The following is a 22,795-nucleotide window of genomic DNA, read 5'->3' as shown; positions in this document are numbered from 1 at the left end:
AAAATAAAATATGATTATCTCATAAAGTTTTAAAAATTATTGTTAGAAAATGCCTTAGAAATAATATTGGCAACATATATATATATTTTTTTTTTGGTTTTTTGCTCGAACATTTTTAAATTATTCCTGAGCTGTTCACCCTAACTTGAGCTTGAGTTTTGTTTAAGAAATTCTGCTAATTATGTTTTTTATTAATTCCATCTATATTATAAATAAATTGTAAAATGCATTTATATGAATTCCTCATGATGTTTTGAAAATATTTCTTTCAAATATTTGTGAATTGGGATTTTAGGGGCAAATTTTAATTTAGTTTTATGTTGAAATATTGCATATTTATTAATCGTATGTAGTATTTTCAATTATCATTAATATCTTTAGTTTTTGTTTTTATTTTAATGTTTATTTCGCAGTTTGATAAATAATTTTTTTTTGTTAAATGTCGGTTTTGTTTTTAGTTTATTTGCAGTGAGTTACGGTAAAATAAACAGCTTTAGTGTTGATTTTGTTTGTTTCTGCTTTAATAATTTTGTTGGTTTGCTTTCTTTTTTATAATTTTATGAAAATCCTTTATAGTGTACAAAGAAAAATATTAAGAAAATGGAGTATGCTGTTGGAAACGTAATTCTAGCAATTACATCTATGGTTTTTGCGATACGTATTGGATGTGGAGGCTCTTTCTTGCGTACTTGGACAAAACAAGTCTGTAAATAAAAATAAAATTTAATGTAATTAAAAATATTGAGTTTTATTGAGATAATAACGATTTATTTAGATATGAATTTCAGAAACATTTTAATGGATAGTTTTTGTTTTATGGAAATGTAATTAAAATATTAAGTATGTACTTAACTTAATTAGTAGATCTAAAGTTAGCAGCTATAAAAATAATGAAGTTCAGAAACATAAAATATACCATGGAAAAATACATGAAAAATCCAGTGCTTATTTTATAGAAGTTTGCAGATAACATGTGAATGGGATATAACAAGGAACAAATACCTTGATGCTTCTAAGAAACATGAGGTATGCCCGACCTAGACGGAAACATGACACTTGGTGCTTAACAGAAAACAATCTGATCACGTTACATACCAAGGTATGTAACGTGATCAGATTGTGGGATGTTCACACTGTTTAGTGACACTGGTGGACAACTTCCTCTCCTAAGTGAAAAAGTTTTGTGCTTTCTTATGATTTCATTTACTTGCATTCTCCAATTTTTTAACCACGCATCTTAGTTAATTATATAGGTTTCTAGGTGCTACATTTAAGTCCTCATAGAACTAAGAATTGCAGGGTCGTCTGCAAAGGTATAAATTGTTAATTCTTCGGACTCGGGCATATCAGAGGTGTATAATAAGTATAGGTTTGGTGCTATAACACGTCCCTGAGCTACACAAGCATTGAGCGCTTAGTCGCTTGTCACATAATAGCCGCACTTTATCAAAGCGATCCGATAAGTAAGACTCTAATATTTTGTGTGTACTAGAAGGTAGTAGGTATTTTATCTTGTGTATTGTACCTTTATGCCAAAAGCATGGACAACATGTAGAAATATTGCCTAACAGTAATTTTTTAGTTCGAAAGATTTCCGTATCTCTCTTAGGAGGTTAACTTGCTCAATTGTTTCGAGATGCTCACGGAATCTAAATTGTTGATCTGGGATAATGTTTTGATTATTTAATTTGGGAGATTTTCCAATCATTCGGAAAAACTCCTAGAGACAAGATCGCATTGAATAATATTGTGAGCACAATAATTGCTACATCTGGTAGGTTTCCAATCATGGAAGGTGTAATTAAATCATAACCAGGATTTTTTTTGGTTTAAGATTATCTTTTATGATTTTCTGAACATCTTCTAGACTAACATTGATTAGTTCTGAATCTATTTCTATGTGAACAGGTAAGTTCCCTAATACAAAATTATTTGTTATATTTTGGTTGGAACACATTACTTAAATGTTCATCGAAATCTATGGCCTTATTCTTTGCACTACGTGCCCAGGTACCATCACATTTTCTTATCGGACTTTGGCCCTTTACCGTTGACTTGATGTTCTTAGCTGCCTTCCAAAGGTAGATGTCTGTGTGCTTGGTACCGGTTAAACTTTCAATATAGTTTCGATTTCTTTTTAGTTTCTTACTTGCAGTGGACAGACTCTGCTTAGCATTCCTCTTTTCGTGAAGGAGTCTATTAATTTCTATTTCTAAGGTTTGGGAGGAATTTGGCACTTAGAGAGATATAAGGCCGAAACGATTAGGCTCTTGAAGACTCTGATACAATTATTGATATCTTCCTCACACTGTGTGTTAAATTCAGTATGGATATGGCTGCTTATGTATTTTTTATATTTCAACATATTGGAGAATGATCAGAAAATAGTTCGTATGATATTTCTGTAGTAATGGAGTTTCTATTCAAATTCCTTGATATGTCAAAATCTATTAGATCAGGGATTTTTCTAGGATCAGAAGGGTTAATATTGCAATAATCCATAATGTATATGATTTTTGCATTTATGGTTCTTAATAAGTTTGCCTATAACTTTCTGAATATCTCCGAAATTAATTAAAGCAAATTCAAAAATTCTATTGGTATTTGAGTTAGAATTTTTTGATCTTTTAACTAAACAAATAGTAAAAATCATTATCGTGTAATACTAGTATTTTTCATTCCAATTGCCAAACTGAATTTTATTATACCCTACACCACCATTGTGGGGAGGGTATATTGCGTTTGTGCTGATGTTAGTAAAGTTCAAAAATATTAGTCTAACACAAACCCCCTCTCTCGATTGACTCAGAATCACTTTCTTAAACAGTTTCCGTCCGCCTGGCTGGCTGACTGTCCAGTAGCGTGTCCCCAAAAAAATTTTTGAAACCTTATAGGGTAAGGTATTTTTGAGATTTTTTTTAGATTTTTCGGAAGAGGTTTAGAGGTCTCTCAAGTCGAGTTTTTGCGTGGATCTTGACAAAGTTATGAATAAAACTCAAAAAAAGACCGACAAAACCGATTTTTGGCAAAAACTCGATTTGAGCGACCTCTAAACCACTTCCGAAAAATCTGAAAAAAATCTCAAAAGTACTCTACCCTATAAACTTTCAAATTATGCTTGAGCACGCATGAAAATAAGCAAAAAACTTTTTTTGGGACACACTACTGTCCATGTCATAAATGTTTAATTTCTATAGGTATCTACACAAATTTTGCTCCAAATAAGTTTTATATATACGGAATTCATGTGACCTAATTTCATGGCGATCGGTCGATAATTGGTCATAGCTCCCATATAAGGCCCACTACCGAAAATCACTCACGAATATAAATTATTGAAATTTTAAAAGAAAAATTATTTTGCTCATCTGCTTAGTGTAGGGTATACGACGGGATTGACCGACTATACTTTCTTACTTATTTTAGTTGCAGATGTTTACAAACCAGCATTTTAAGTTTAAGATACGTTTAGTTAAACAATATAGTTGATCTCAAGATTGGCTACCGGTACCCTTAAATTTCCGTTACCAAAAAAATACAGTTACTTAAATAATCTAGAGATATAATTGTGTTTATTGAAATCTAATAAAACTATACAACACCAAAAAAAATTACGTGGTCCGACCAATAAATTTTGATAGAGGAGACAAAAAAAGACACGTATATCGGCGTTTTGAAAGTTTACATCTGAATTCCATTTGAGGGGGGGTTAAAGTTTCCCAACTCTGGCACATTCTTATTGTTAATCGTCATAAGAAACCATGTGATCCTTACATTTTAGGTATAAAATGTGTTCAGCAAAGTTATGTAAAATGTTACGGAGAATATTTTTGTAGAATATGTTAACCCTCTAAATCCTCAAGGCATGGGTATTTTTTGTCCTTATTTTAAAAATGAGCAAAAAACATCATTACAACAGCGATTTAAGGGGTTAAAATGTTCTGCAAAAAAATTATACGTGAAATTTTACTATAAGTCCCTAAATACACCAAAACGGAAAATTCAATCAGAATGTCAAAAATAAGAATAAAGAGCCGAGGGCTAATTTCGCAAAAAACCCCTTAAATCCCTATTTTAATGGAGTTTGTTGCACTTGAGGATTTAGAGGGTTAACATATTCTACAAAAATATTCTCCGTACCATTTTACATAACTTAGCTGAACACATTTTATACCTAAAATGTAATAACATGGTTTCTTATGACGAATAACAATAAGAATGTGCCAGAGTTGGGAAACTTTAACCCATCCTCAAATGAAATTCAGATGTAAACTTTCAAAACGCCGATACACGTGTCTTTTTTTTGTCTCCTCTATCAAAATTAATAGACAAAAATACTAAAAAGAAAAATCTAAAAAATTCTCCATTAAAATGCTTCCAAAAGAAACTTTGAGTACATTTACTTATTTTCTTTACTATACTTTCAGTTCATTTATTGATTGAAGTAATTGCATGTACTTACCTCTGTTGCGCAACCATTATTGGCTGAATGTGTACAAGGACTGCCACTACTTCCGCCACATGTGGTACAAGCAACAATTTCATTGGGTCCACCGGCATCACGTTTCTTTTCACCCTGATAGACGGCAGTAAATTTAAAAAACTTTAATTATAATTTCATATTTACGTTTCAAAAATATTTGTACAAATTATCACGTACAAATACGTATATAAATTTAGAATTATTGTTAAAAATATTTTATTTTTATTAGTAATTTTAACAAAAATTTTTACAATAAAAAATTTACAAAGTTGCATGTATTACACACAAAGAAATACATAAATTATAGTACATAGTTTAGTTTGATACGTGAAAAAAATTAGACCATAAAAAGTAAAATTACAAAATAGAAGAACAAATAAAATTGGCATTTTGGGAAATACATCATGGTTAATAATAATAATAATACACATTTATATTTTATACATTTATATATAAGTAATATGGAATAGCATTTAAATAAATTGTTGTTAGTTTTATTAATAGTATGTAGTTTTTGTTTTAAAATATACATTATATGTATTTACGAGATTAAATAGCAGAGTAAACAACAAAATTTTAGCAAAAAAGCAATAAAAAGTAGAAAGACAAAAAAATAAATAAACAAAATACATATATTTTCTTTTCTTTTCTTTGCTTTTTTTCTTTTTTGTTTTTCTTAATATACAATACAATTTGATCATACTAATACAAGAATTACAAATTTAAAAGAAAATCTTTTTCTTAAAGCCTTTTAAGCAAATACATTTAGGAGTTTTATACTTACGGGCTGGTTTAGTAAATGTCGATTCAGAGAAGCATTAAAATATTAGAAGAGGAGAAAACAAAACACACAAACATATTAAAGAAAATTATGTAATTCATATGGGAATTTAATAAAACATGTATTCAATTACACTGTAATTATGATTTATGATTTAACATACACTGAGAATAATTTATAATTGAATTACATATTATTACATTTATTTGATAAGTTAGATAGTAAAATTAGTAATTAAGTATATAAAAGCGGTTTTAATAAATATTTTTTTGAAAATATTAGAATCAATATATTAATCACCACTACTAAGATATCGACTAATCTGAATTGAGCAACATCGTTCAATGATTATATCTAATCATGATTCAGAATGGCTTCTGAGATGTGTGTTAAATTCGAGATTAGCTTCCGTTACTGCTAAGCCACCATTTACCGTAAAATATCGTCACCGAAAACTAAAATTACTGTTACCAAAATAATTGAAAAAACCGTTATTGTTATTTTTAATTTCATTTGCTTATATTTTTAATTAGTTTTTTTGTTAAGAATTAGTGTGCCAAATTATTGTTAAATTCACTGAAATTTATTGCTGGGTATAAGCTAATTCCTATGCGCATTTCACTGGTTGATTAGGCCAGAACATCAGGAAACCTTTTCTCAAAAGGCTAATTCTCACCAAAAGAAATTAATTTTGTATTTTATTAACACTGTCCAACAAATTGAGACTATTTGATTGGTACAGAATATCGACTCTATAATTCTGAAAGGACATGTTGAGTAGATCATTTTTGTAGATTAAACTTATAGTCCAGCTTGTCAAAATTTTTTTTACAGTGGGTTAAAGTTTTTATTTTTTCATCGAAGTGAAAAAATTTTGTAAGTTAATGTCTGAAAGAATTTTTTTATACAAAAGAAAAAATATATGGGCTTTTTTGGGAAAAAACTTAAAAAATACGGTAATTTTTACATGTTCCAACTTTGGAGGCGTGTAACTTTTTATATTGACTTTTTATAACTAAATTTTATCGCAAATCTTCTCTAGGACTATTTATATGTTAAATATCACCTCATTCGGATCATAAATAGATTTTTGGTGATTTTTTAAAAATATGTGAGACCGAAAAGGTGGCGTGTAATTTTGACAATTAAGCGTAAATACCTCTATTTACAACTTTGATATCTTTGGTGACACCCACTGAAATTTTCCAACAAAAATTTTCGTAGAATATTTTAATCCTTAAATGTCCATTTTAAAAGGACTTTTTTGATTTTCTCGAAAAAAGGCTCAAATTAACCCCTAAATAGAGCAGCTAGAGGGTTAAGATCTTCCACAAAATTGATCCCAATAAAATTCCACCATATAATTCTGACAATAAAAATTCTCTCAGACATTAACTTCGCCCAAAAAAACTTTGACCCACTGTAAAAAAATCAGATCAGCTGGTCTATAAGTTTGTACTACAAAAACGATCTACTCAACATACCCTTTCGGAATATTCTGTTACAAAAATGCTGTAGGACAGTGTAATTTAAGTCAGGGCGAAATTACCGTTATCATTAACATACGTTGGTTCGAATCATTAACCAACTTTGGTTAAATAAACAAATTTTGTGAAAATATTAAGCCTTTTATTAAAGATTTGTTGAGGTTTTCTATGAGATTCAGAACCGGGTTTACAAACGGTTACTCTGATTGGAAAATCTAGTCAGATGGTATTTAACTTAACGTAAGTTATTAGTGCGCTTATAGAATATTAAAAATTTGTAACATGAATTTTAAATAAAAATCCAAACAAATCATTTTTAGCTGTCGAAAGTAGTTTTTAAGTTCAGACGTTACAGTGACGTTACATTTTATCACTATAACTGTTGTAACTACTTTACACACAATCCAGCCTTTATGTAATTGTTACATAATCTGCGTGTTTGATAACATTGTCGTATAATACAGCCGAGTTGACTCATGATTTGAATAAGGGCTAAGGGCTCCTCCCAAACTCTCCTCGTCACCTCGGGCCAAGACATTACAATTTCAAGAAATTGTGCATGTTTCTAAACCACTGTGCGATATACAATAATTTTACTAAAATAAATATTTACCGAAAGATTACCTTTACAAAATGGTCTTATTAACTGGCGATTTGATGTCATTATTATTATTATTATTTACATATTCTTTTCTCTGTGTATATTTAAAGTTGCATTTTAAGCCGATAGACCAGAAAGTGGGCACCTGGCAACTAACGTTCGACTCATTATTACCAAAATACTGTCAGATTTAGTCAGATGTGAAGAATTTGATCTCCAGATTACGCTTCAAGTGCGGCTGTGGCAATTCCATAAAATAATATTTTTGAAATGTAACCAATTCCATGGATATGTATTGTTTTATTTAAATAAAAGGAACTGTAAATATTACGAGTAAATAAATGACAATGAGCATCGCTAAATTTAGTAAAGTAATTTATATTTACACAAAACTTATTAGTACTGAATTTTACCCAGTTTCCAATATTTAAAATAAGTTTTTGTTTGGTAAAGTGATTTTCGGCCTATTATACCCCTATTGGGGTATATAAAACAAAGTTGTGGTTCCAGTGTATTTAACGTATTTAAAGACAGACAATTGAATGGAGAATAGGTAAAATTATGGACCGATTTCAACCAATAGTCATTGTCCTTGTACACATTTTATTAATTTATCACTCGTTTAAATTACAATGATACAGCAATATTTCACATATTTTTATATTTAATAATATTTTAATTTCGAATACATAATAAGGGTCCTCATGTAAACGCTTAAATACCTCGTAAACTGAGCAATCTGTGCATTTTTACACTCTCGCAAATGAACTGTCAAAAAATGTATGGAAATTCGTTTGAACAACTCCGATAAGTTTGCGCGACAATTTAGACTCGCAAACTTGAATTTATTGTGCATTTGATGAATCAGCTGCTTTTGTTTACTTTTATTTATAAGAAATAAAAATCAAATAAAATTTCAATATTTTGTGCATGTGAAAATTGTTTAACTTTGGAACAGAATGATTGGATTGAATGGCATTGTTTATGAAAACATTAACCAACAGCTAGAATATAAAAAAAAATCTTCCTAAATATGTATACCATGGTTTTTTCCAAAGATTTAACTTTGAATCAACAATTGTAGAATTAAAATTTATACAATTTGAAAAAAAAATGTTAAAGCTTTTGTTGAATTTATTTTTATTTGAAATGTTTATCAAATATAAATTTTCTGTATAAACTTGCACAAAATTGAAATGGTGGGTTCATGAAACACGTCGCGCAACTTGCACATTTGTACAAATTGGAAACTTAAGCGTTTAAATGAGTACCCCTAATAAGTTATATTACAATTTACAAGAGATGGCGATAAATTAGTCAGTCGAAATGCACTTCTTTTTACAAACCTAGAGACATCATATGAAGTTAAAATCCTCTAGCCATCATTTGTTGACTAATTAAAATTAAGACTTGACTATATAACCATTTTATAACCAATCTGGACATATGGAATCCAATTATGGGGAACGGCTAGCCATTCCAGTATTAATCTTATATACAGGGAAAATTCACAAATCCTTAGGACCATGACGGGGGCACCTTGGTACATATAGCCAAACGTGATCTAGGCTTCCTAGAGCACTGAACAACAACCACCCCGCTAAAATGGTGGCAATTTATCCATTGTGGCTTTCGTTAAATAGCAACTAGCTTTAATTTGAATTTCAAATCTTATAACTACTTGGATACTTATCATTAGTCTTATTCAAAAAAATAAATAAAACGTTAAAAAACGTCTACTCACGAGCATAAAATATATTTAATATTTGTTTTATTTCCAATAGTTATTTCGCTACTCCTTTGTGTAGCAAACAAACAAAAATACGAAATATTAATAAAAAAAGGTCGAAAAATTTGACTAAACATATTTTTTTAATTGCTAAAACTAAAAAAATATTTCAATATAAATATTCTCAGTGTAAGTTATCATATTTATATAGTAAGTATGTATGTATTTTTTTTATTATATTATTTTGTTAAATATGCAGTTTGTATGTTTCAAATTATTATTTTGAGTTTGGCATGAGAATTTAGCTAAGTACTGTTTTACAAGGCTTATGAAATGTACATGATTTAAATGAATGTTTTAGTTGTACTCCTATGTAAGACGTATTTATGGTATGACAGTATGTAGACGCTTATACAAAATACAAATTACCATAAAGTTGATGTAGGATGAATGTATTTACGACAACTATGAATAAAACCGTTTAAAAATATATGTACTTACTTACATATGTATGTAAGTATATATTAAGTTTTGTATGTATGTATGTATGAGCTATTCTTACCCATTATTTATTTGTATTTAATGGACTCTTATTCACATTTTTTTGTAATATTACTTTGTTGATTTAAAGTTTAAAAGGTTGTTTTTTGTTGAATTTTATAAATTTGTAAATTTTGCTCTTACATACATACAGTAAGACAGAAAGTGAATTCAACACATCATTTGAATGTAAATATATGATTTCCCTAACTTTATGGCAATGAAGTATTTCCATCAAAACGATGATAATTTGCAGAAGAAAATGAATAAAAAACATAAACGAAAATGAATAAGTTTGAATAAAATATTAAATAGTTTAAAACTAATGTAAAAATAATGACAGGAACATTTAGAAGCTACAGATGATTTGAGGGGTAGCAGAATTCAGTTTGTGTAGGGCCAATAGAATTGTGCAGGAATTTTTAAAAGTTTCAAAAGAACAGCATAGCATTTTAAATATCTAAATAGTTACTATAGTAACCGTGTGTATAAAGTAAATGTGAATAATAAGGCAAAATAAAAGTGTTTGTGTGGCCTCGTTTTAAGGGTGAATTATAACAAATACAAGAAATTGAGCTCCATGTCTGCATTTTTAAATAAATTATATTTATTTATCGGATATCATGTTCAAAAATTTATATCTTCTAATTAATTATGGTCAATACAATGACAAAATTTTAGAAGCTAGTTCACAAGACTTTGTCATTTATTAAAACAACTTATTTACTATGCAATGGTGAATAGTTATGTTTCCGTTTACTATTTAAATAATAATCTAAAATTCATATTAGAAGTTTTCCGATTGTTTTTACGATATTTAAAATTCGAAATTACGTTTTTTCATTTTATCGGGATATTGATGAACCTTTCCCAAATTCATCTGGCAAACAAAAAGCTTTTGTTCTCCATTCCTTTCCAAAGAAAGTAACATAATTAATATATAGGCATTAATTTCCTTAGTCTACTTCTCTTTGAGAACCTGCAGCGGAAATTTGCACGATATTATATTTCATACATAACGACATCGATAATGATGCAGTCACATATCTTTTTGTTGAAGCAATAAATAAGATGTATTTAAGAGAATGTACGACTACCACGATTGTGTTTTTTTGCCTATTTCACGGATACTAAGTTTTTTACATAGACAATGGGTCCAATTTTGAAAAAAAAAATTTTGTATAAAAATCATAATAATAAAATGAAATCATCTAACATAACAAATTCGCATTTTTGAATTCATTAAAGAGTAATTTCAAAAATTTTGGGTTACACCACTTTTGTGCTAATGGCCTAAATTTTATTTACAATCTTAGTATAAGTAATATTAAAATATATTTATGTACATATTTTCAAATATACTTAGGATCCTCATTAGAGTGTCCCTTAGAATAAATTTTTTGAAATGTTGAAACGGTACCCCCTGAAAACTTTCGTAATGACCTAAAATACCAACAAAATTTTTTTTAGCTTGTTCTAAGAAGGGCAACCCGTGCCGACTTTCGATTTAGTTTTTAGGTGCATTTACAAGGTGGCGCAAAAGTAATCCTCCTATCAGAAAATAAATTTTGCGATTGGCCCCTAATGTCAGTTCTGGTCAGTGGCGGCGGCCATTTACATGACATCATATTCTTGACTTGATGTAAAAAAAATTAAAAGACCAAATAAAAATAATCCACAAGAAGAATCAAAGTGTTTCATTATACCCTACACCACCATAGTGGGGAGGGTATTATGCGTTTGTGCAGATGTTTGTAACGTCCAAAAATATTAGTCTAGCACCCACCTTAAAGTATACCGATCGACTTAGAATCACTTTCTGAGTCGATTAAACGATGTCCGTCCGTCCGTCCGTCCGTCTGGTTGGCTGGCTGGCTGGCTGGCTGTCCATGTAAACCTTGTGCGCAGAGTACAGGTCGCAATTTTGAAGATATTTCGATCAAATTTGGTACATATTACTTTTTCGGTCTAAGGACCAAGCCTATTGAATCTGGCTGAAATCGGTCCATTATTTCACCTAGCCCCCATACAAATGTCCCCTCGAAATTGGACTTTATCGGTCATAAATGTTTAATTTATCTATGTATCTACACAAATTTCGCTCCAAATAAGTTTTATATGTATATAGAAAATTCATGTCACCAAATTTTGTTACGATCGGTCCATAATTAGTCATAGCTCCCATATAGACCCGCTTCCGAAAATCACTTTAACGTGCATAAATCGCTTAAAAATTTTGGTATACTCACAAAATTCAACATAGTTTACTTTAATATAGGCATAAATCACACGACCTAATTTTATGGTGATCGGTCCATAATTGGTCATAGCCCCCATATAAGGCCCACTTCCGAAAATCACTCACGAATATAAATTATTGATATTTTAAAAGAAAAATATTTTTACTCATTTACTTTGTGTAGGGTATTATATGGTCGGGCTTGACCGACCATACTTTCTTACTTGTTTTTTTTTTTAATTTTGCCATTAAATAATTACTTTTGTAATTTAATTTAAAAGAATCGAAATGTGTACGTAATTGTCGTTCTAATGAGATATAAAAGACAAAAATTGGTTAAAAAATGTTAAAGTTATTAAAAAAATCGCCAGGCCATTAACATGTCTCAGGCCACTAGAACAAGAAATGTAGGAACAAAATTAACATATTTTGAGAAATATTAAAAGAAAAGTTTAATCTTTCTTAAAATATATCCATATTTACTTGTATATGAGTTTTTATCTTCATAGGATACCGTTAACCTATTCGCAGGTATAACCAAAAAAAAATATTTTTTTTAACGGCAAAAATTTTGTTAAACAAATTTCAGAATTTTTTGATTATCACATGGGTATTTATTGACAACATAATAGGGAATAAACTATATTTAAATTCACCTGGACTATAATATTCTGAATTGGTTTTACTTAAAAATCATAACAGTAAGGAAATTCGGCTCATTCGCCAAAATATGGCCAAAAAATTAGATTTTCTCGAAAATCGCAAAATTTAAATCGCAGGTACGGAAAAACTATAGGATAGTATTGACATATTTTTTCACATTTTTATTCCCTATTATGTTGTCAATAAATCGACATGTGATGATAAAAAAATTCTAAAATTTCTTTAACAAAATTTTGTATAAATTTTAAGTTGGAGTTTTGAAACTGCCGTTAAAAAAAATATATTTTTAACTGTATACTATGAAGATAAAAACTCATATACAAGTAAATATGGATATATTTTAAGCAAGAATAAACTTTTCTTTTAATATTTTTAAAATGTGTTAATTTTGTTCCTACATTTCTTGTTCCAGTTGTCTGAGGCACGTTAATGGCCTGGCGAATTTGTAATAACTTTAACATTTTTTAACCAATTTTTGTCTTTTATATCTTATTAAAACGACAATTACGTACACATTTCGATTATTCTAAATTAAATTGCAAAAGTAATCACTTAATAGCAAAATTTAAAAAAAAAAAAAACTGAACAAAATTAATTTTTTCCCCTTGTAAATGCATCTCAAAACTAAATCGAAAGTCGGCACGGATTGCCCTTCTTAGAACAAGCTAAAAAATTGTTTGGTGGTATTTTAGGTCATTACGAAAGTTTTCAGGGGTACCGTTTCAACATTTCAAATAATTTAATTCTAAGGGACACTCTAGTCCTCATGTAAACGCATAAATGCCCCGTAAACTGTGCAATCTGTGGATTTTTACACTCTCGCAAATGAACTGTCAAAAAATGTATGGAAATTCGTTTGCACAACTCCGATAAGTTTGCGCGACAATTTAGGCTCGTAAACTTGAATTTATTGTGCATTTGATGTATCAGCTGCTTTTATTTATAAGAAATGTGAACTTTGGAACAGAATGATTGGATTGAATGGCATTGTGTATGAAAATATTAACAAACAGCTAGAATATAAACAAAATCTTCCAAAATATGTATACCATCTTTTGTTCCAAAGATTTAACTTTCATTCAACAATTTTTGAATTAAAATGTATACAATTTGACAAAACAATTGTTAAAGATTTTGTTGAATTTATTTTGATTTGACATTTTTATCAAATATAAATTTTCTGTATAAACTTGCACAAAATTGAAAAGGTAAGTTAATGAAACACATCGCGAAAATTTACACATTTGCACAAATAGGAAACTTAAGCATTTAAATGAGTACCCTTACTATGTCTGAAGTGAAGTAAAATTTTTCATTGCGTGTTCATTTTTATTTTGACAAGTTTTTTTGTTGAAAAATCATCTTTTTTTCCTCCCGACTGTCAAGATCACTCACTGATCGAATCTAGGGTAGGTTGTTTGTTAAATTCCACGATTAATTTCATTATAAATTATTTTTATATTTAATAAAAGGTTTAGTCTGAATTTAGAGTTGAAGATTTTTGATACCCTAAAAGTAGTTATTCAGAACATATTTTTGCATAATTCCAATTCAGTGAAACAATCTAGTTTTTCTTAACCCTCCGTTAGTCGCAATCATTTTAAATCGAGACTAGTTGCAATGTATCAAATTGATATTAATAAAAAAAGGCGTGTTTCAAAAATAATCTCTTCACTTTTTATTTCGAAAACATAAAAAAAATATTAAATGCAATTTATTTAAAAGAGTATTACAAAAAAAATTGCAGTAAAAATATTATTTTATCAAAAATTAGCTTAAAATTTAGGGCGTTTAAAAAAAATTACAATAAAAAAATGTTTGCTGTATCAACCAGATCAGTTGCGAGTAACGGAGGTTTAAATATCTTACAGGAGACACCCTAAATGATGCGTATATGTATGTATGCATGGATGGATATGTATGAATGGAGACTTGTGCATGTTGCCCTGAATTTACTAGACACATTAACGAAGCAATAAAGAGAAAAAAGCAACATCAACATCAACTACATGAACAACGTAGATAACGCACATAATTAAATGATAACAGCAAAGACAGTAACTAAAATAAAAAGATGACGACAACAACAGAAACATAAACATTTACTAAATGTTTATAATTAGCAGAAAAATATAAATTATAATGTGTAATGTGTTTCATACATCATGTTTTTAGCAGTTACATAAAATATTTATGTGTGTTTGTATGTACATTAGGATGGCCCCGACTAGAATAAAAGTTTAACTCATTCTAAACACCCGTTTCTCAAAATGTTTGTACTGGGTTCAGTATTTGGTGAGCTGGATCAAAGGATAAAAAGGACCTTTTTTAATGTTTTTTCATATTTCTTTAAAAGGAAGCATATGTAATGTTGGTATCATGTGAAAGGTCTTTGAAAGGGTCTTTCAATGCTATATCTAAAACTACTGGAAATATTAGTTCGAGTAATTCTATGTCAAAATTTAAAAAAAATAAATTTTTTTGCTTAAAACTACAAACATCGAATATTTTTTAACTAGCAAGAGCACTTAGATATGGCTCTTTTCAAAAACCTTTCGCATGATACCATTATTTTATGTTTCCTTTGTGAAACATAAAATCATAAAAACCATAAAATGGACTTTTTATTTGGGAACATCGACACATTATTTGTCTCTAAACAAACGGGGCCACCCTAATGTGCAGCATTAAAGCAGATTCAAAGATCTTGTTGTGCTAAATAAAAAAAAAAACACAAAGACAAAAACAGACATAAACCCAAACACTAACGCAAACATTAACACCAACATTCAAACACATAAAAATCAATGTGATGTAAGTAAATTTGTATGCACATCCATGTATGTATATATATCTGTATAATACATACATATCTATGCATAGATTTACATGTGTATGTAGACATGTATGTATGTGTATATTTGTAATATCGATTTTCTAAAATAAATAACAAAAAATATCAAACAATTTAGCCAAACAGAACAGATACAAATTAATGTTTGTCATTTTTGTGTTTTTTTTTTAACATTTATCTGTTGATTTATTTATCTACTCACTGATTTTCATTTAAACATACAATTTTGTGATGCTGCTTTGCCTGTCAGACTCTAGTAAGTGTTGGTTCCGTTTCCGTTCTTGTTAATCATGTTGATTTATATTTTGATTTCAACCATGTGCCAAATATTTGTAATCAGATTTATAAGCATAACATTTAGAAATAACACTACATTTACTGAATAATTAATACTATTTATGTATTATATACAAAATTGTTAAGTTTATTTTGGCAAACAAATTTATAAAATACTAATTATTTAATATTTTAGATGACCAAAATTAATTTGAAACCTACAATTGCACTTATTTGGGTTAACTATACTCGTTATTTCAAATTTGTTCTAAACACATTTTATATTGATGCTGAAATATATCGTTAATGTTTGTGCAAAGTTTATTCAGGCCACACCGGTATAAATTTTACTCCTACCTAAGTTTAGATTTTAAAATCTTGTGCTTTTGATTCGAAAATCAATGCATCCAAAATAGTAAAAGCTAAAATTCTTCCGATAGAGGATCTCAACTTGATGTTTACACAATAATTCCTCCTGGAATTGCATTTAGTACCATCTATGCTTTCAAATCTTCAATCAGCTCAGGAGCGGGAAATAAATTTCCCCAATAAAAACCGAAAATTTTAATATAAAAAAGGAAAAAAGAAAAATGTAAAATAAATTAAAAACCACAAATGGTTGATCTGGATAAGTGCCTGAATCAGCTTATGAGTTTTCTGAACCTGCCTCAACTATCCCAAAACTGGGTCGCTTAATAAATATATAGTCTAAATAATTTTTTCATTACAATTTACACCCAGAGAAAAAACAACTTAAAACCATATTGAATCAATAAGAAACATTAAGGAAAGTCTAGTAATGTTGATTTTTTTTTATTTCAATATGGTTTTTCTTTTATAATGAACATTATTATTAATATGACGCATTCATATTTTTAAATTGCAGCTTTTCCCTGAGTGTAATTATCTAATTTTAAAAACGATTTATTCCTGAAAAATTACAAAAGTCACCATAAAAAATAGAATATTTTGTTTTATAATTTATTATTTCTGAGCAAAGACACATGGCTTAATTAAACAAATGATAATATGAACAATCGAATTGCCCAAAAGAGTTTTCCAATAAGAGTCGGCCAATGTTGACAGTATTTAGAATCCTGGTTGTTTTGGCGGCGACGTCAAATATGTTGTTTATTATTCAGTCACTGATAACAAATCACCTTAGCTCAAATTATACAACTTTATTTTAAAAATTATTTTTCCTCGGTGTAAACGTCAACATCGCATTGGTTCCAAATTAAAATCTAGATGGGAGAAATTGGTGGCATTTTTAAACATTTTCGAACATTTTTGAAACGCTTTTTACCACTTTTATGGAAAGAATTTTAAATAAATTTTTTACATTGTGCATATGCAGATAAAAGAACCTCTTGCTTCATCAATATTGGTGATGAAACAAATACCACGAAAAAAAACGTGTGGCCTATTTATATATACGATTTGGGGTCTCTGAATCCAAAAATTGTGTATAGTTATGTGTTCTGTGTTATTATTCTGTTCTTTTAAAGTTCTGTGTTATATATTTTTCGACATATAAGCAACAAAAAATTGGAATACTAGATTGAAACTAATGGTTTATAAAGACCTTGTTTTCAAAAATATTATTCTCTACAATAAAATCCATTTAAGTAGAACATTTTTAACTAATTTGGTACAAAATCGTTTCTGTTAAAAGTGGTAATAAAATAAAAGGACGGCCCAGGTGGGACGAGATTTTTTTAGAGATCAGCGTAGTCGCTATAGGGGTCGAGGTGGTCTTTTTTTGACACGCTAAACTTTTTAAGGACTAAAACAGGACAATGCTGAGCATCAATAAAATAAAATATACAGTAAATGAAAGCTTATTTCAATGTATATATAAGCTTTAATGTATGGTTTTCTATGTGCTAAAACACTTAAATTATTATAATTGAGCTTAAATTTGATAGAAATTTTGAAGCCAAAATATGAGCCAATACTTGTTGAACTACACTCGTGATAACTAAACAACCAATTTAAAAACTCTTTTAGTAGGTAAGTTGTTAGCTATTATACAAAATATATTTCGCTTTATTCTGAAGACACAATTTTTTATAATTTTGTACATAGTGCATTATTGGACATTTTTTGGATAGAGGTTACCAGATTTAATTTTTTTACTTTCTAAACATTTGAACTTCCAAACTTTATGTCACCATTAAATTATTAAAATTTTAACGGTTACACCTATTTTTGGTTAGCGTGGGTACTAATTTAAAATTGGTAGATTTCGAGGAAATTTTGATTTTGGTCACAAATTTGTTAAAATTATTTCTTAAATAAACATTTCGTAGTCTAATTTTGTAATATTTAATGTCAGATTGTTTGTATTGCTAATTTACGATTTTGCATTTTTAAATTTCAAGGACACTTTTTAACCCTTTCAAACTTGGGACCAAAATTAGACAGGAAAGTTAATTCTCTACAGTAAAAACACTGTGCTCGAAATGTACCCTTTTTATTTCTCCAGTGGTTTTTTTAGGTTAGCTCTTGTTTTCGAGATATAATGTAATTTCGAAAATGTAGGAGGTTGCAAAACATATATTCGCGTAACTCAAAAATGGTTTAGCTTATTGACTAAACTAAAAAAAACGAAATTCCGCAATAATATTACCATTGAAGTCTGGTACTTTTTATTAATCGTTTGGAAATATATTTTTTTTTGGAAAAAAAATTAATTTTTTAGTCAAATTTCGAAAATTTTGTATTTTAAAACGGCATAAAAAATAATAATCAAAACATTATATGGGGGTGTATCTCCTCTTCTGTTGTCCAATATATTGGATTAAGAACAAAATGTGCACCCCGGACTACGTAAATATATTGCAAAGCATAATGCTGAGGAAGAAATTCCCTTGAGTTGGGAGTTTCAGCAGGACAATGATCCGAAGCACTCCTCAAAATTGACAAAGGACTAGTTTGCTCTCAACAAGGTACCTATTATGGAATGACTTCGCAGCCACCTGACCTTATACCAATTGAACACATTTGGGGAGTGCTTAAGAGGAAACTGGAGGGCTTAAGCCTGAAAAATAAGTACGAATTGTGGGAACAAATCCAGGAAGAGTGTGTTTCCATTGACAAGGTCGTTTGCAAACAATTTGTTGACTCCATTTAAAAAAAAAATATTAAAATAAAATTATTTTTTAACAAAAAATAAAAAGATGTGCCTCGCGTTTCTATTGTTTTTTCCATTAAAAATAATGACTTTTTACATTGTTAGTCACATAATGTATTAAAATATAAATGAAAAGATAAATGATTATGTTTTTTCTTATGTTGTTTGTCTTATTAACAAAACTGCACAATTTTTTCAACAAAACTAAACTGGACTAATATATTTACAAAATTAGAAAAAAAAACACTCGTTTCTATTATTTTTTTCCAACACTGTATACCTTATATTTTCTACTAGTCAAATTAATAGATTTAAAATCAACAACAAACAGAAAATTTATAGAATATTGTCGTTTTCTAATATATTTTTGAGCACTGCATTATAGCATTTTCCAATTTTTTATGACGTTTTTTACATGGACATTTTCAAAGCAATTTCTAATACATATTAATGAGACTATAGATATTGTAAAACTATGTAATTATGACCAAATTAAAAAACAACTTCGAGTTTTACAAAACTTTAGCCTTACTGCATAATATTTGTTTGCATCGAATAATCAATTTTGACCCTAGGTATAAGAGTGTTAACCCTGCTCTAGAAATTTAAAATGACTCATACGTGAATTTGCATCTCAAAGAAACAATCTGAATATAATTATTAGAAAATAGTTTCGCAAATGTTATTTTAAGAAATAGTTTCAATAAATTTGTGAGCAAAAACTAACTTTCTTCATCCAGCAAATTTCAAATCCTCACTTAGTCTATACTGGAATCATAAATATTTTTTTTTGTCCATGGGTGCATCCATCAATAATTTTATTATAAGCAGTAACAACTTATTGAACTAATTACCAGTTATCAATTATTCAAGTAATACGAATTAGGAGAAACTACTTATAAATATAATTTTCTTAGTTTTAAATATTTTATATTGAATAAATATGTTATTAAACAATTATATTAAGTGAAGTACTTACTTTTAAGACGTTCGACCATTTATATTGTTTGGCATATTTTACAAACTCATTAAATTTGCATTTAAATTGCAACCACAATCACATTTTGTTAAAGTTTTTTAACACACAAATTACAATATACCAAATAATTGTTATCATACAATACAAAATTCAAAACAATTGTCCATCATGGTTATAAATTTAAGTTTTTTTTTTGCCTTTTCCACTTGTATTAGTAAAAGTTTTAAAGAGTAAATTAAAAGACTCCCATTGCCAAAAATGAAAAGCCAAACACTGCGGGTGTTAGTTGCTACATATCTAGTACTTTGTTGTTTAGTAAGTGTGAGAAAAGAACAATTAAAACTAATATAAGTAAATTCATCACAAATAAAAAGTTTGTACAAAGTTCAAGATTAAACATCGCCATCATTATTAAGGCAAGATGTTGGGGACAAAACACACGAAGCAGCAGTATTTCTTTGCAAGTTAGTTAGACAGAGAGAGAGAGGGAGATAGCGCAAACAATTTGTTATATGAAGTTTGGCAAAACATTTATTGCACTTACAAGATTTCCGGTTCCGGAAATTTCCATCATTTCTCTTTGTAAAACATCGTATTGTGCACTGGGCGAAGTTGAGCGTGACGATTTCTTACGTGGTGGCTTAATAGGCATTTGCTCTACATCTGTATGCTTGGGTTCTGGTTCTGGTTCTGATTTGGTCTCACCATTTATGTCCGTTTGAATTGCGCTTTTGCAAATTAATGGCGGTGTATTGGTCGACATTGACTGGGTACGACGCAATTTAGGTTGTTCGGCCACATCGTCGGTGGTATCACTTTCAATGGTTACAGTTGTAGTTGTAATAGAAGGTACAGCTGCAAATGTTGTTACACCACCGGGTTCCGTATAAACGTGCTCGTACACCTGACTGGTTGTTTCTCTGGTGGCCATCTCAACGGGTTTGTCTACATGTGATCTGCGTCTAATAGATCTGGAGCGTAGATTTTGAACAGCCGTTGCAATTATTCCTCCAGATGGCTCCTGGTAGAAGTGAACACGTGTTAGGGGTTCTGATGTGGGTGTTGCTGGTGTTGGCGTTACACCCATGCTTGTTCCAGCACTCGAAATACCTGCTGCAGCCTTTTCAGACGATAAAGCAGCATGAAATTCTCGTTCGATTATTTCCTACATTTTTGTACAGTTACTTGGTACACCAAATATAATATTGTCATGATGATATTTATATTTTTTTTGGTATTGTATTTGAGTTTTTGTCTATGAAGTATGTGGAAGGGAAAATGTTGGTGCGATTGTTAGAAAATGTATGCATCATCGTGGAAATATGAATATTCGTATTAGTAAATATATGTTTTTATTATTTTCTGTGGACATCACACATACTTAATTAACAATATTGCTGGCACTTTTCAATGTATTAGCTGATGTAATGCCCAGCTTATGCATACTGCTGTTAAGGAGTTTGTTAAATTAAAGCTGTCGAATGTATATTAGATCATATACATTCATTCAAGTTGCTAGCGCCTTGCATACATACAATTTCTAATTAAATAATCTTAATGCAACATTTTTGGAAATATTTAGTAAAAGTTTTGCTATATGAAATTGACCATCATATTATTTAAACATAAACATTTGATTGCTCAACGATAATATATTCCTAACAATTTCCAGTCACTTTTGATAAGAATTTATAGGACGTGTAAGGATATGTAGATATATTACAAGTAAATATAATAATGATGAGACCTTTCCATTCTCACAATCTTATATTGATTCAATTAATGAATGCAGATTTTAAATATATGTCTCTTGGACTCATCCAAGACAAATCTATTTTTTAAGAACAAGTCCATTGAGCAAACATTAGGGCCATTGACTGCAAACATGCCACTTAGTTTTGACATTAACATTATTTTTATGACCAATCTAATAGAAACTGCAGGTGGAGAAAAAAATAATACTTTTGCAAATTTAGGTTTATATGTACATTAGGCATGCCCTTAAAAAATAGATTTGCTTTGGATGGGTCTTATTTTGTTCATTAGCAGCTATAACTAACTACTGCAAAATTTATGTGCACCGATTGAAAGATGTAAATTTGGGTAAATAATGGGACTTTTTTCGATGACTTAAAAAAATTCATTATTTAAATACAGTTTTTTAACATTTTCAATAAATCTAAGCTCTAGAGAAGCTTATGTTCATGTTTTATATCTTGTTAGAAAGATAATTTTCTCTAGAAGCTTAGGTTTAAATTCATAGAATTATGTTTAAATTTTATTAATTTATTGAATAGTTTTGTAACTTTTACAACATTTTCTATTACAAGTCTATTTTATTGTATTTTCCGAAACAGTATTTTTTATCATTACAATATAAATAAACACCACAATGAGAACATGAAATAATTCACCGTTATTCTGGGAAGCGAGTTTGCCAATAAGCAAAAAAAATATATTATTCCAAAGATGATAGTGTACTTCAAAGTACTTTTGGGCAAATAGGATCAAAATATGATTTATTTCCATTTTGTAAGCTTATTTTTGTTATGGTACTTATAAGTACCGTCGGTCGACAAAGGGTTAAATTCGGAATTTTTTAGCCTTGAAAATGCCAAAAGAAACAGATAAAAACAAAACATCCCAAAGTCTATTAATATGTAAAATTAATAGTGCAGCGAATAATAGCAAACTGATGTCTGAATTGTTTCAAAATGCAAACAATTGACAAATATTTAAAACAAATTATCGTTTTTTCATAAATTAAATAAATCAACTGATTTCAGTGTTACCGTTTGGTTGTTATTTTACACTAAAATTAACAAATTTTTTTGTTTATGTATAAATATGAACTTTTGGTAACACTTAAATTTTCATACAACATTCGAAAAACATATGTAAAAATGTTGTAGGTGTTGTACAAAATTCTAATATATAAAAATCTCGTGTCACAATGTTAGTGTTTGACCCTATCCAGAATTTATTTTTACCATTTTTTGGCCAAAAGCTTTTTTTTCGCATTTTATT

General features: G+C 29.1%; 1 protein-coding gene across 1 annotated transcript in view; it reads right to left on the bottom strand.

Annotated features, from left to right (window-relative positions):
- Positions 1–447: 447 nt before the first annotated feature.
- pHCl-1 (pH-sensitive chloride channel 1) overlaps positions 448–22,795 on the bottom strand; it is a 90,204-nt gene continuing 67,856 nt past the window's right edge. Inside the window, exons 12-14 of the mRNA XM_065503171.1 lie at positions 20,313–20,933; positions 4,463–4,576; positions 448–704 (exon numbers count right to left, since the gene is read on the bottom strand). Coding sequence (XP_065359243.1) covers positions 558–704; positions 4,463–4,576; positions 20,313–20,933 — 882 coding nt within the window. The 3' untranslated portion in view covers positions 448–557. The remainder of the gene's footprint in view (positions 705–4,462; positions 4,577–20,312; positions 20,934–22,795) is intronic.

This window comes from Calliphora vicina, chromosome 3 (genome assembly GCF_958450345.1).
Source record: "Calliphora vicina chromosome 3, idCalVici1.1, whole genome shotgun sequence".
In the NCBI taxonomy this organism is placed as follows: domain Eukaryota; kingdom Metazoa; phylum Arthropoda; class Insecta; order Diptera; family Calliphoridae; genus Calliphora; species Calliphora vicina.
This window is presented reverse-complemented; position numbering and strand designations above follow the sequence as displayed.